Raw genomic sequence first — 15,116 nt, 5'->3', positions numbered from 1 at the left:
AATTCTGGCAACCACCTGAATAAGCCTGGAAATGGATTCTCCCCTAGCACCTCCAGGAGGGAAAGCAGCAAGCTTCTGAGACCAGAAGCAAAGAAACCAGCTGAGTCCAGTGGACTTCTGACCTACAGAACTGTAAGATAATAAATGGGTGTTGCCCTAAGCCCCTAAATCTCTGGTAATTTGTTCTGGCAGCAATAGAAAATAAATACACTAGTACAGTGAGGTCTTGGTGCATAGTGTGTGCCCACTACATGTGTGTTATCTGCACTCACAGAGGAGCCAAGATACAGAGGGGCCTTCCCAGGACCCTAAACATTATGTGCTCTCAAATATGTAAGCCTGCTGTAATTCTGCAATCTAACCTCGAAGCTGGCTTTCTCTAGTGCTTTCCAGCTGTCTTGAGTGTGGGCCCCCTACATGAGGAGCCTCCAGCTGCAGGAGGACGAGGTGGGGCAGGAAATGCTGTGCTTCCCCCGACTTAGGCAAAACAAACCTGTGCACCTGACATCCAGAAGGAAACTCACCCTAGAGCTGACTGTCATGTCTCTGGTAGGATATTCCTTACCTGGAACCCTCAAGTCCTGCCGTCCTCCTACCTGGAAGATATTCCTTACCTGGAACCCTCAAGTCCTGCTGTCCTCCTACCTGGAGGCAGTTTCTAATATCTGCTTCTAATTGAAGCACAGTCTAGGCAGGTCATTTCCTGCTGCTAAAGCCTTCCTTCTGTTTCCCTGCACCAACCAACTCCACCTCTCCAACCACATGGCAGTATCTTCCAGCTGCCTAACCAACCAAACCTAGTCCTTAACCAGAGAGCACAGACCCTCCTTGCTATAACTGCTTTATTTGATGACTGAAGCTCCTATGCTTTAATAACTAGGTCAAGTTGAAATAACACCCTAGGACACTGGGCCCTGAGCCAGGTGTCGAAGATGTGGGCCACTCAGCATTCAGTCACTAACAAAGTGTGCAGAAAAGCAAGAGGATTAAGGGCTACCCACTGGGTACAGACATGTGCCTCTAGCTTGAATCAAACTGTAGAAATTTTGCCAAGTCCCAGTACTTCTTTAAGGCTCCAGACCAGCAACCGGTGATTGTTTTAATAATAATTTTCACTGCCATTCTAGGAAAACCACCTCACTATAAGGAGATTGTAATAATAAGAGCTAATATTGGATGCTTAGCATATACCGGGCTCTGTCCCATGTAACTATAAAAGTGTTAACTTACACGCTTAAGGCAATTTGAAGAGTTAACGTCTATTATTATCATCTAGCTTTAAAGATGAGGAAACCAGGACTCACAGAGGTTAAATAACTTGTCAAAGGTCACCTGGTAGTATATGGCTAGAGCTGTAACTCAAACCTAGGCTAAAGTTTTCTGTATACTACATCCCGCACGGATTTCTCTTGATTGAGCCAACATACATAGAGCCTTTAGGTCTTGACCAGGCATTGTGCCAGCCCCTGGAGATGCAAATATACCTGGGGAAAAAATTCGTTTTCTCCTAGCCGACAAGATAGGAGACAGATATGCAGAAAGAAATATGTATTGACACATTAGTAACATGACCAAAGTATAATGGAAGAAGTAATTAGACTGCCTACGTGGTGGAGATTTCTAGGAAAGAAGAAAAGTAGGATTGAGAAAGGCTTTTTGGAGGAGATAAAAAGAGGAGAAGGGACACAGACATAAATGAGAGACAGAGAGAGAAGTATCACATGTAAGTGTGGGCAAAATGCTCATTATCCCTCTTTCCCTTGGTTTCCTCATTGCTAAAATGGAGATCATAATACCCATTTCCAAGCTGTTACAAAGATTCATTTAGATGATAAATCTAATGTGAATTACCTCTGCTTGAAACATTCTAAAATATATTACTCCCTTGCCTTCCACCACTGCCCCCCACAACCCACCAAAAAATAAAAAATAAAAAAATAAACCCTTATATAAAGATCAGATGAGTTCAAAATCCAAATAAAAAGGCTTGGGGGCATTAAGAGGGAAACAGAAATGTAAGGTGGTTAAATACTGGATGAAGGAGCCCAGGGTTATCTAAGAGAGACTTGGGTTCTCTCTCCTGGAATAGGCCTCCTCTTGCTCCATCGAAACACATTCCCAAGAGTAGAGATGGTCAACGCAGGTGACCTGTCTTTCACGGACTTAAATCTACTGCATTTTCTGCACAGAGCTACATTAAGCACACAGCCTCAGCAGCTCCCGGGATGAAATGGAGCATCCCTCAATCTCTACCTCTGAAGATTGGGGACAGTCCTTCCCAGTCACTCTTCAGCTTTAGGGGGGTCGGTTGGTCTCAGGGACAGCTGACAGCCTTATTTAGCCAACCAGCTGCTCTGTGATACACGATGTCCTGAATGCTCAAAGTCTGGTGGATGATTCTTTTGTATCCATATAAGCAGCAGTTGGAGGAGAATCCATCAGTCCCTTTGGTAGCCTCAGGGTGTCAAGGCTGCCATTCAAATCATTACCACCATAATTATTAACCATTGTTTTAGTGAGATATCTGCTAGGCAATTGTCTTTCTTTCTTTTCCTCATCATTAAAAAACAATCACACTTCCCTGGAACAACGCTTGCCTCAAGTCACATCAACACATTTATTAAGCCCCTTCTGTTTTCCCAGTTCTACAGGAAGTCGTGGAGGAGGGAATGCTTAAAATATTCTGTGAAATTTGAAAGAATTGAGGATTCTTTCAAACCTGAAGAAGAGATTCATACACACACAGACACACACAAAATCTATAGGAAAAAGTCACACAAGTATACAATAGACCGCTACAGTGTCGGGGAGGGGCAATTTTATTTCCTGGTTTTTTTTTTCTTTTTTTTTTTTTTACAGTGGGGATGGGGGCAATGAAGGAGTCACACGGATTGAGAGGATTTGGAGGAGTGGGATGTTGTGGTGGGAAACTGCATTCTTCTCCATCAGGGACGCCAAGGGAGCCGACAGGGAGGCGCTCCATTAGAGTAGCCGCCGGAGCCTGACTTTGTGACAAGAGAGTTCATCATTTCGGGTAAAGTGTTCAAGGCAGAGCGTCTGCTCCGGGATGGACGATGCGTCCTGCGTGACTCGGCGAGACGGCCGAAGGCCCCGTCCACCTTTGGAACCCACCTTGCAAGCTCGCTGCGCCCCGACAGCGGACAGGGCTGCGCGGGCCGGCGGGTCACTCACCGGGCTCCAGGGGGTCCTGGGCGGGAAGTCTCTGCCCGGGGCCGGCGGGGGCCACACCTAGAGGCGCTCGCCCCCGCGGCCGCGCTGTCTGAGGTACCGGAGCGAGGAGGAAGCCGCTGCCGACGAGGCGGGAAGGCGCGCCCGGAGCCCGCCACCGCGGCGCACGCCGGGCCCACGGGGCAGAGCGCCCCGAGCCCGCCGGCCGACCCCGCCCCCCGCGGGCCCCCCCGCCCCCCGCGGGCCCCCCCGCCCCCGCGGGCCCCCCCGCCCCCGCGGGCCCCCCGCCCCGGGCTCCCAGAGCGCCGGGCAGCGCCGCGACGCCCCCACGCGACGTGAGCCGAGGGGGGGCGGGGGCACCGCGGGGCCGGGAGGGGAGCGGGGAGCGGCCCCTGGCGGCGCTCCCGAAGCGTGAGGAGGGGGCGCGAGGCGGGGAGGGCCCCGTGAGGGGGGCGGGCCTGAGGCGGGGAGACCGCGGAGGGGCGGGGGCGCACACTCAGCCTCCGGGGCCGCGGGGCCGCGGCGCGTGGGCGTGGGCTCCAGGCCTCGTCCGAGCGGACTGGAGTGGGGACCCGAGCCCCGCGGAGCAGGAGCGCGTCGCGTCAACAATCCCGGCGGCGGGGGCGGGGGCGGGGGCGGCGGCGGCGGCGGGGGCGGGGGCGAGTGCGCGTGCGCGGCGCGCACGGCGGGAGAGGGAGGGAGCGAAGGAGGGAGGGAGGGGAGCGGGCGTGGGGCGGCGGGAGCGCGCGTGCGCGCGCGGCCAGGCAGCCTGGGCGGCGGGTCCTGCTCGTGACGGACGGCGGCGTCCGGTCCTGCCCGTGGCGGTGGTGGCGGCGGCCGATCCTGCCTCTCCCAGCTGCCGCGGCTGCTCCAGACACCTGCGGCGGCGCCGGCGGCGACCCCGCGGCGGCCGCGGAGATGTGGCCCCTGGCGGCGCTGCTGCTGCTGGGCTCGGCGTGCTGCGGTGAGTGGCCCCTGTCCCCCGGCGCGGCGGCCCCGCGGCTGTGCGGGCTTCCCCCGGCGGCGCTCGGAGCGCGGGCTGCGCGGGCCCTGCGCGCCCCGGCTGCGAGCGTGGGAGGCGGCGGGCCCGGGCTCCCCTCCTCCCCTCCGCGGGGCCTGGGCGCCCGGGGCTGGCGGCCGGGACGCCCGCCCTCCGCGTCCTGCACCGCCCGGGCTCGCCCCAGGAAGCCGCCGCCGCGCCCCGCGCCCCGCGCCCCGCGCCCCGCGCCCCGCGCCCCGCGCCCCGCGCCCCGCTGGACTGTTCGCGGAGAGGGCGCGCTGGCAGGCGAGGGGCGGCAGCCGTGAGCGGCGGGGGCCCCCCTCCTCGCGCCCCTCTTCTTCCTCGGTGCGTGAGCGTATTTGGGGGCGAAGGAGGGAGAGTGGGAGGGCCCGGGCCTCTGGCGATACAAGTGCGCATTTTGGCGAAGTCTGCAAGACGGGATTTCTCCCGCTTGCCCTCCCACGGCAGCAGGGGACTTAAAGGAGACCTAAAGGAGCAATCAAGTTGCATTTCCAGCCCAGCATTTAATCAGAAGAATCTTCTGGCCGCCTTTTTATTTTATTTATTTATTTATTTATTTATTTATTTATTTATTTATTTTTAAACCCTAGAAATAAGCTACCTGGAAAACTCTCGCTACCCCCACGCCCTATCAGCCACTTATTACAGTTCAAACCGTACGTTCAAGTTTCTCCGCTTTATTGGGGTGAGCCATTTTAATAGCAATCCGGATTTCGCTTGAAATATGAAGACTCTAACCTCCAGTCAAAACACATTTGCAGCAGAGTGGGCTTTGGTGTCTTTCAACGCCAAAGGCGTTTGCTCCCCCACCCCCGCACCCCCCCCCCCAGGCTTTTGGAATCCATTATGCTTTTTTAAAAAAAACAAAAAAACAAAACCGTGTGATTCGTCTGTAAAAAGTGAGGAGTGGGAATTTTCGTGGTTCTGCGGTGCCTGTCACACTTTACATCTGTCTAGTTTTCTGTGAACTTGTAAGATCCAGTATTGAATTTGAGTAACAGTAAAATACAATTGTTACATTTAATTCTAGAATGCTAAGTTAATTACGTTTTAAACTGATTATTAGCCTCACTGTGCCATTTGTAAACGCTTGTGATTTCAAGCCATTTCAGTTATTCCTTTAGGTCCTCGCTTGCCACTTTCTCCAATCTCTGAAACATCCTGGGTTGCTGGAGCTGTTGATGACATCCTTATTAGCTGAAGTGTTGATAATTAGATAAGGTAGTATTTGTCATCATCATTAATGGCTTATTGCCATTACTATTAGTATAGCGAAAATAGTACTCTCGGAAACCTGTTATATGATCAGAAAGCCTTCATATTGAACCAAATTACACATTTTAATAAAGTATCACTCAGGCCACTGGCAACAAAAGCTAAAGAATAAAAAATGTAAATCATTTACTATTTTAAAAAGCAGTGGTCCTGTTTTCAAGCAGATGGAAAAGAATTGCTATAATAGTACTTTGGGGAATAGGATTTCTGCTAGGCCTTATTTAATAATAGTTAAGTCATATAATTAGCACTCATTTACATGCAATATTAATGTGCTCAAGCCCCTACAGAGTCACAGAATTCGCAATTTATAGTATTTTATTGTACTTAGTTAATAATAACCTGAAAAAAGGCATTATACGTTTGACTTCTGTTAAGAGATGAATATAAGAGGAAGTGATAGTGTTTGTCATAAGCTACAATAGGTTTCGTGTGTGTTTAATACGTAGTTTTAAAAGCACATGTATGAAGATATAATAGTCTCAGAACACCAGTCATTATCGACCAGCGTATTTGAGACTGAATTTAGAATTCAAAATGAGTAAAAAAGTCACAGATTTGTACATTTATTTGTACTGAAGTTTGATTTTGCTTTCAGTTTCATTTATAGATGATTGATAAAGTCATTTTTTGCCTTTGCCACTCAGTTTCAGTTGACCTGTGTGGTAAAAGAAACTACCTGATATGCTCCTTCCCTCTACTTAAAGGCAAACTGCAACTCCCCTATTGGTTTATAAGACACAGAATGAATTACTATGCTCCTTTCCTCCCCCCTCCCCTGCAAATCCAATTGTACTTTGTTTAAAAGCACATCAGCAGTTCCAGTAGTTTTTAGTAACTGGCAAACAAAACTTGACTCAAATAATGATGATGACATGGACGGTCTTTTTAGTGGTTGAATGATTTTTCCTTGTTCACAATGAGTTTTTAAAATCAAGGGTACACATGATTAAAAAACAGTTTTATTGTCTAAGTCGAGTAGTCATTTGTCTTGCTTAAATGAAAATGTTTTCTTTTAAAGAATATTACTTTTAAACACAAGTTGCCATTTTAAGGAAGTAAATGCCTATTTAAAAGTATTTATTAATGGGGCCACCTCAGCAGTCTAGAAGCAGTGTGTTAAAGCATTACACTAAATGCCTGCCATTAGGACACTTGCTCATGCTGTCATCTGTATTTTGGCAGATGTTTTATCTTTGCCACTGAGTTGTTAATGGAGATTTGAAGGGCCAGGTTCTAAAGAAGAAAAATAGGTGTTTTTTTTTTTTTCCCCAAGTGTGATAAATATTCTAAGTTCACAATAATTACTCATGTTATTAAAACCAAGTTTACATTTCTTAATGTTAATTTACCTATAGCTGTAAAAGCATTGTTTTTAAAACTTTAATGTCCTTTCTGTGATATAGTTTTCATATAACTATTTTAGCCACCTTTTAGGTTTTTGCTGTTAGTTTTTTATACAAGATAAAAATCTGTGTATTTTGATATTCGTGTTTCAGCCTAATATAATGCAGTCTTGAGTTGTCATAAGGTAGCTTTTACTTTGTGTCCTAGTGCAAATAGTTCTTCCATGTTAGAAGAACAAGAATAATAGTGTAGGATGAATTTTTTAAACTCATTGTAGTGCTAAAGCAAAAAATACATAAAACCCAAGAAATTTGATCCTGATATACCTGAACTAAAGCAATACAGAACCTAGATATTTTCCTTCTTCATAGTTACGTGGAGTTGAAACAGAAACTATAAATTACACTCTCCTCTGAATATTACATTCATTATCTATGGGACAGTTATATAAGACTCAGAATCTGGTCAACCCCAGTGTTTGAAATTCACATTAAGAGAATAAATGTGCATATTTGAATACATGTCACACTTAATGGGTTAAAGGCAAGGCATTTGACAAGTGCAGGGTCTGTCAAAACTACTTTTTCCATTGCAATCGTGTATAAGCCCATGCCATATTCTAAGTACTTTGCAAGGCCCTCTTGGGTAAAACATACATTTTCAGACTGTATGCCTCTCAATAACTTAAAATGTAGTTTATAAAGAGTGGCAATCTTTGTTTTCATCTCTTGATGACATTCAGTATGTTTTAAGTGCTCAATAAGCCCAGGATTCTGGATGTTACTGACTTGAAACTGCTCTCTCCCCTGTAATTCCAGGTTTATCACTTCTGTTCTAAAAAGGCCACTTTAAATTTAGTGGGGGATTACTTTGAGTGAGAACTAAACACCTTATGGACATGCCTACCTTACCCCAGACCTTATTTTGTCTCTATTGAGATCTGTCTAAATCCCCCTTTTTGACCCTAATTCTAACCCGATCTGGTTTGAGACTAGTTCTTCATACCAGGGGCTTGATCTGATGGCCAGACTGGTAGGATTCACTTTCAGCAGGTATCTTTACTCACGAGCTTTGCTTCCTTTACCTTAGTAACTGTTGGGCTCCTTCCCCATTCCTGAACATCCATTTCAAGCAGATAATTAACTTCCTACTCTATTGCAAAAAATAGTGATGTGTGGTGTGGACTCTCTCAGCTTCCCTCCCACCATTACTAAACTTATCTACAATATCTTAAGCAACCATCTCATTCTCCTCCCTCTCCCAGTTTCAGAAGTATACCTATTAACCTTTCCAAGGAAGGGTTCATCTGTCTACAGCTCTTTCACTTCCACCATTTTGGACACCTGTCCAATCAGTTTAATTCTTCTTCAGCCTTTCACCTTAGATCTTTCCCTCTCTAGTGGCTCCTTCACTCTAGCTTGCACACATGTTCAGGTTTTACCCCAAATTACAGATAAACAAGAAGAACCAAAAAAAAAAAAACAAAAAAACAAAAAGAAACTTGCCCTAGTCCCTGTCTCTACACTTTTTCTATTGTCTTTTCTCTATGCTTTTTTACACTGCAAAGTGTATTGAAGGAGAATGCTTCTTCATTCTTCCTTCCCATTCATTCCCAAATGCAGTGTGACTTTTGATCCTGCTAGTCTATTGACATTGTGGATGAAAAAGCTAATGATAAAGTTTCAATCTACAGGCCGTTTTTACTAATACCATTTAACATCTGTTCAGTCCACATGAAGACTCTCTTTTTGATGTCCACAGTGGTGTTTTTTTGCATCTGTCACTTTTTCTCACTTCCTTGATTTATTCTTCTTTAATGATTTTTCTATAAATATTGGTGTTCCCCAATGTTTTATTCTCTGATTCCTGCTCTGCTTGCTTTGCAGGGACTCTCTGGGCAATCTTGTTTATGTTCACAATTTCACTTACCAGCTATGATCTTAGTGATTCCCAAGTCTTCGTAGCTCTGACCTTTCTTCTTAAATCCAGATCCATATGTCCTGGGATCTACTGGGCATCTTCATTTCATTGTACCACAGGTATTTTGATACTCAGCCTATTAAATATTGAAAGAATATTCCCCTGTAAATCCCCAAAATCTCTTTTCTCTATAAAATCCACAATCTAACTAGTTACACATACTTTTAGTAAACAATTTTAATTCATTCCTTCTCTTCTCCCTTATTTCCCACATCCAACTTACATTGATATTGTAATTTTTACTGTAATGTTTCGGCCATCTCTCCAGGTGTCAATTAATCTGGACCATTGCAGTGATTTCTTAATGTATCTCCCTTTCCCTTCTCCCTTCTTGTCCTCAGTTCACCCTCCATGCTGCTTAAATACAAGTAAATCTGCATGGTTTGCTATGGCTTATAATATCAAGTCCCAGTTCCTCAGAATGACATTCAAGGAAGCCTTTACAATATTTCTTAACCATCCCTTTTTCCTAGAGCTCACTTGAAGAATTTTCTGCCTCCAATTATTCACTTTCCTCATTCCTCTGCACGTGTTATGTACTCTGCCTAGAAAGCCTTTCCTTTTCTATATCATTCCTACTCATCCTTCAAGACCTAGTTTAAACATCATCCTCTAGGAAGATCATTCTAGACACATTTGTGTAATTTTTAAGAAACTCTTCCATGCAGTCTGCAACTGACTTGATCAAGATTTTTCATTAAAATACGTAGTTTCTGGATTCCATAATCAGGTCTATTGAAGTGAGAAGCAGTGGTGGATTCTTTTGACATATGGAAGAAGAGCAAGTCTTCTCTGATACAGTTCACAGTTTTCCTTCCTTGGGATTCATACTTTTAAATTTTTTTCACTTATAAGGAATGTATTGATTCATACTTGCTGGACCCTGGATCCATAGGATACCAATTGAAGACATTGTCCTTGTTTGTCTACCTTTTGAGCCTAATGGAGAGATCAGTTAAGTAAAACAGTAATTGAAAGTTTCAGTAGTAAGTCGGTGACAACCCTTGAACAGGGTCAGTGAGGAAGGAATGAATATGATTGAGCATTGGTAGGAAAGGGGAATAGGACTGAACATCTCCATTATGTTCTAGCAGGAAGAACCAAAGTTAGTAAACTATAGCTGCCATTTATTGAACATTTCCTATGTATGTGAAAGCACTGCGATAAGACCTTAATATTAATTATCTCATTAAGTTTTAACAAAATCTTGGTGAGGTATACACTACCTCAGTTCACATTTTATGGTTGGGGAAACTGAACTACAGGGGTCAAATAACTTGTCAAAGGTTATACAACTAGAAAGTGGTAAGTTCTGAGCCAAAGTCTGATTCCACATGTGTGCTCTTACCTGGACACTTGGTGAAGAAGTGTTTGCCAGCCTGTCCAAAGGCATGGAGATGAGAGAGCATTGCATATTCATGTAATTGCAGGAGGTCATTAGGGTTGGAGCTTGGTTTGGAAATGAGGGAGTACAGGAGGTGGAACTGGACAGGATCATGAAAGACCTAGTTTGTATTCCATGCTAATGCACCTAGAATTTAGCTTGAAACAGGGAGGGGGGAGTTGTTAAAGTATATTAGGCAAAAGAGTGCACATTTGCATTTAGAACAGTTATTTTGAGAACTGTGGAAAATATATTGGGGCTGAGATGGGAAAACATTGAGGCTGGAGTTAGGGAGCTAGTTAGGAGGTTATGGCAATATCCTAAAAGAGAGATGATAAATTAATTCATACAACAGATATTGAGGAACCATTAAGTAGATTAAGCCTATTAAGAATTCTCAGCTAAGGAAAGGGAGGAATCTAGCATGACTCTTATTAGGTCCAGGTCTGGTTAACTGATAATAAAAAAATACTTGGGATGGTGAAGATTTAGGAGGAGGTTAGGTGGAGGGTAAGTTGATTTTTGGACATGTTGACTTTGAATTAACTGTAGTACATTGAAGTGGAAGTACACAGCAGACCGTTGGCTGTCTAGGTCTGCAGTTATTGGGGCCTAGTTTAAAAGTGTATAGGTTGTTAAAACTGTGGAGTAAGAGAGAATGCTGAGCCCCAGGGGAATTGGGAGTTGGGAGGTCGGTGCTGGATATGAAGTTCTAAGGGGAACCCTAATATTAACTGTAAATCAAGGAATAGATTTCAATAAAGAAGGAAAGCTGTAATGAGGTGGACAAAGCAGAGGAAATTCAGAATCAAGAGCTGTAACAGAGGCCAAGAGATAAGAGCAAGAAAGGAGCTGCCTACTGGTTCAGGACCTATAGAGTAGTCAAGATAAGGGAGTAAACTGTGCACATTCAGTTTTTCCCAAGAGATTATTGGGGGGCCTTGGTAAGAACTATTGCAGTGAAGAAGAGATAGAGGCTGGGAAGCAGATATTTAAGAAGTGAATCAGAGGTGAAGAAACGCATTTAGATTATTATTTTAGGATGCTAGGGAGGAGAGAAAAAAGTATGATTTTTTTTTTAAGTTGACTAATAAGCATTTTTTATATATATGTTAAAAAAACACCTATGAATGTATGGGGGATGTAGGAGCTGATCATGAACTAGGGAAAGTCTTTGGGGAGATTAGTGGGTGTGGAAATGAGAACTAACTGGTGAAGGGATGCAGTTGTAAAAAGGAGGAAGGTGAGAGGGATATGGATAATGGGGATTGCAGGTAAATTTATAGGTGGGAAGTATTGGAAGCTTCTGGCTTTTCATCTAAAGGACTCAAATTAAGAAATACAGCTTCTTTGGAGAGTATAGGATAAGCTTTTGCAAAAGGGCAGTGATTTAAGGGTTATGAAGGAGAGAGAGGTTTTGCATGGAACATGTAAAAAGATAAATGATTCAAGACCCAAATGGATGGGTGCTATGACAATCTTCTCTTGTTCCCCTAGTAGCAATGCAAATTTTCTTAGAAATCTGTAAGACTGGTTACCCTCCTGCCCATCTTTAGCACTTTGTTCATGCCATTGGATAGCACTTATGACCTCCTGTTATAAAAAGTATATATCATTGTTCAAAATGAGAATTGAAAGCTTCCAAAAGATAATTCCTGCTTTTTTCCATCATTGTATCCCCTCATCATATCACAGTGTTTCAGATCAGGTTATCCTCAATAAATGTTGCATCTGTACATTTCTGAGCTAGGTTTGTTTGCTGTGACTACCATGTATTATTGAGCCTTCTCTGCAACATACTGTAGCTGTTTTCAGGACTGCAGTCTGAAATGGTTTGTTGGTGGTCTGTATTTACAGAAGTTGTGAAGTCTACTATTTTTGGCATTTTATATAAAATTATTTCCTCATTTCATTTATTAATTTATGTGTAGCTCTTGCGTCATGGAGCCATAGGCATATTTTGATTATTCAGTTTCCTTATCTGTATTAATTATCTATGTGCTTTTATTTGCTCTCTATATTTTAAATCTTTTTTTCACTTTGATGTTTCAACAGAAAGCAGTAGGCAAAAGAGAGAAAACTCAAATCAGATAATTTTACTACTTAATTGTTTTGTTTTGTTTGTTTTGATAAATGTTTATAGAGGATGAAGTTGTAGTTAACAGCTGGTGGAGTGACATTTTTGGACTATATTTATTAATTAGTGCAAGGGTTATTCAAGTTACAGCTTATCTAGGTCAATTTTACTTTGAATTTTATTGATAGCATTTATTCTACTTAAATTGCTTCAGCTATAAGATTCTTTTATTGCAACAGATAATGTAGTGCAATTAGTGCTTTCTGTACTCTTTAGAAAATTCATTCTCTAAACAAAAAATGAAATTGTGGAGTTTTCACCAACCACTTCCTTACTTGGAGCCTTCTAAAAAAGTTTGCTAGGATAACTGAGCTCTTCACTTGTATCTATTTTATTAAAAGGTGGTTTTTAGAAATAATTTTTTTTAATCTTGACTCAAACACAAAATGACCATGTATCAAAGATTTTATTTTACACATTAATTAACAATTAAACAAGGAAGATGGTAAAACTTTCTCAGTTTTAAAAGAAAATTGAGAGACCAGACACAATTATAGGCAATCAGGAATGCTGAAATGAATTTTCAAATAGATGCAATATTAACCTCATGGCAATAAAACATGATTTTTTGAAATCTCTTCTTCCACCAGGGAGGAGTGAATTGTGGAACAAAGTTTATTTGCATCTCTGTGGACGGAAATCATTTGCATTACCATTAATCTTACCAAAATTATAAAATAGCTCAGACAGATAAACACAGTGAAAGGCACAGGGCCCTACAGAATGAGATATTCCTAAGGAATTTGTCACACAATTCCCAGCACTCCATTGAAAGGACACTCAGTAATCTTTTTGTCCATTGCAAAAGCTTTCACTATATTTTCTGACACTTCCCTTTCTTTGATTCCAACATCTTGCTTTTTCTCCCTTCCCTTTTATTTAAAGATTTATTCTTTTTTTTTTTTTTTTTTTTTTTTAAGAGAGAGCCTTAGGCTGAGGGCTGGGGGGCAGGGTAGGGCAGAGGGAGAGGGAGACTCTCAAGCTGACTCTGCGCTTAGTGTGGAGCCTGCCTCGAGGCTGGATCCCACAACCTTGAGATCATGACCTGAGGCAAAATCAAGAGTCGGATCCTCAACCCAGCCACCCAGGTGCCCTGTCTTCTCTCCTTTATTGTACACACTAGTTCCCCCCACCCACCTACCCCCAGTGCTTCTTTCTCAGGGAAGATAATTCACAAGGCCAAGACTTTGAAAAATGCAGCTGGAAGTCCAGTTGTTGCCTGACACTTCCTAATATTTTGATGGCAAGAAATGTAGAGAAGTGGGAAGAGGTGAGCTGTGGGCATTCCCATGGCTAGTTCAAACTGCAAATCCCCAGAAATAAAAGTTTGGACCTGCCAGTCAGAGAAAGTCCAGATCATTACATTAAAATGCTATATCATCTAACTTAACAGTATTGATCCTCATTTTTATAGTACAATATTGTTAGCACTTGCCCAGGTATTTTCTCCTTGATGCTCATCACAATTCCATGAAGTAGCCCAGTGTTCGTTTTTGATCCTCACTCACAGAGAGGAAACTAAGGCATAGAAAAGTTTAAAAAAATCATTAATTTGTACTCAGGCTTTTTGATTGTCCAAGTCCTATTCTACTATGCATCCTAGCATTCAACTCAGTGGGCAGTTACTGAATAATAATTATGTTCCTAAGATAATAACATCCTATGCCCTTGATTTTTATTCCCATTTTATAAATGTGGAAAGAAGAAATCTTAAGGACGAGCTATTGAAGTTGATGTTTTATTTGTATCTGTTAGCGCTTTGTTTTTTGAGGGAAGAGCCAGCTAACTACTTAGGTAAAAGAGTTGATAAATGGCTGAACAGTATGGAAGACAGCTATAATTTCTCCATATTCTCGTACATGTTAGATGAAAGGTAAGTGATTGGATTTACTTTTCCAATCCCTCTTTTACAAGGCGACGATAGTTCATTCTAGAGGGAAGAGTTGATGGAATACAGTAGCCCACCTTCTTGGTAGGGGATGCGTTCCAAGACCACCAGTGGATGCCTGAAGCCATAGACAGTACCAATCCAAAATATACTCTATATGTATCTATAATAACACTTAATTTGTAAATTAGAGACAGTAAGAGATAAACAATAACATAATAAAATAGAACAATTATAACAGTGTGCTGTAATAATAGTTATGTGAATGTAGTCTCTCTCTTTCATTGTACTTATTATACAATGTACTTACTTATTGTACTGTATTTACCCTTCTTCTTGTGATGATGTAAGGAGATAAAATGCCTACATGGTGAGATGAAGGATGTAGGCAATGTGATGTGACCTAGACTTAGGCTACTATAGATTGTCTGACCGTGTGTCAGAAGGAGGATAATCTGCTTCCACACTGAGGTTGGCCACAGGTAACTAAAATCACAAGAAGCATAACCATGGGTAAGAGAGGACGACTGTATACCCTGTTTATTAGCAGTATCTGCTCTTGGTATTAACTTGTTTCTTAGTTTTTGTTCCAGTGGTTTATGGTTTCTAGGGGGAAAGAATACCTGTAATATATATTTGGAAATTATTGTTCCGTAGTTGCAGTGAAATATAGGGGTGGGAAAATGCCTTTCTATTGTATATAATCCTTTCTAATACTTACATACAAAATGACTATTGCTGTCTGTATTTTGCAATGGGAAAATAGACACAGAGAATGTTTTTTCTCCTTAGCATTCTAAGACTTTCCTTCCTTCTGGAGAGATGTGATGTGATTCATTTGGTTTACTTTTTTGTATTAAAGTCTAGTAGACCCAGTCATCTTTTTTGGAAATGC

The 15,116-nt window shown here is 42.8% G+C and overlaps 1 protein-coding gene across 3 annotated transcripts in view; it reads left to right on the top strand.

The window, feature by feature from the left end:
• Positions 1–3,886: 3,886 nt before the first annotated feature.
• CD47 (CD47 molecule) overlaps positions 3,887–15,116 on the top strand; it is a 47,187-nt gene continuing 35,957 nt past the window's right edge. For 2 of the 3 annotated variants that reach the window (XM_072722449.1, XM_072722447.1), the window contains exon 1: positions 3,887–4,153. In XM_072722449.1, the coding sequence (XP_072578550.1) occupies positions 4,108–4,153 (46 nt within the window). In that variant the 5' untranslated portion in view covers positions 3,887–4,107. The remainder of the gene's footprint in view (positions 4,154–15,116) is intronic. The other variant, XM_072722452.1, reaches the window with a different exon arrangement.

This window comes from Vulpes vulpes, chromosome 1 (genome assembly GCF_048418805.1).
Source record: "Vulpes vulpes isolate BD-2025 chromosome 1, VulVul3, whole genome shotgun sequence".
NCBI classification, from domain to species: domain Eukaryota; kingdom Metazoa; phylum Chordata; class Mammalia; order Carnivora; family Canidae; genus Vulpes; species Vulpes vulpes.
This window is presented reverse-complemented; position numbering and strand designations above follow the sequence as displayed.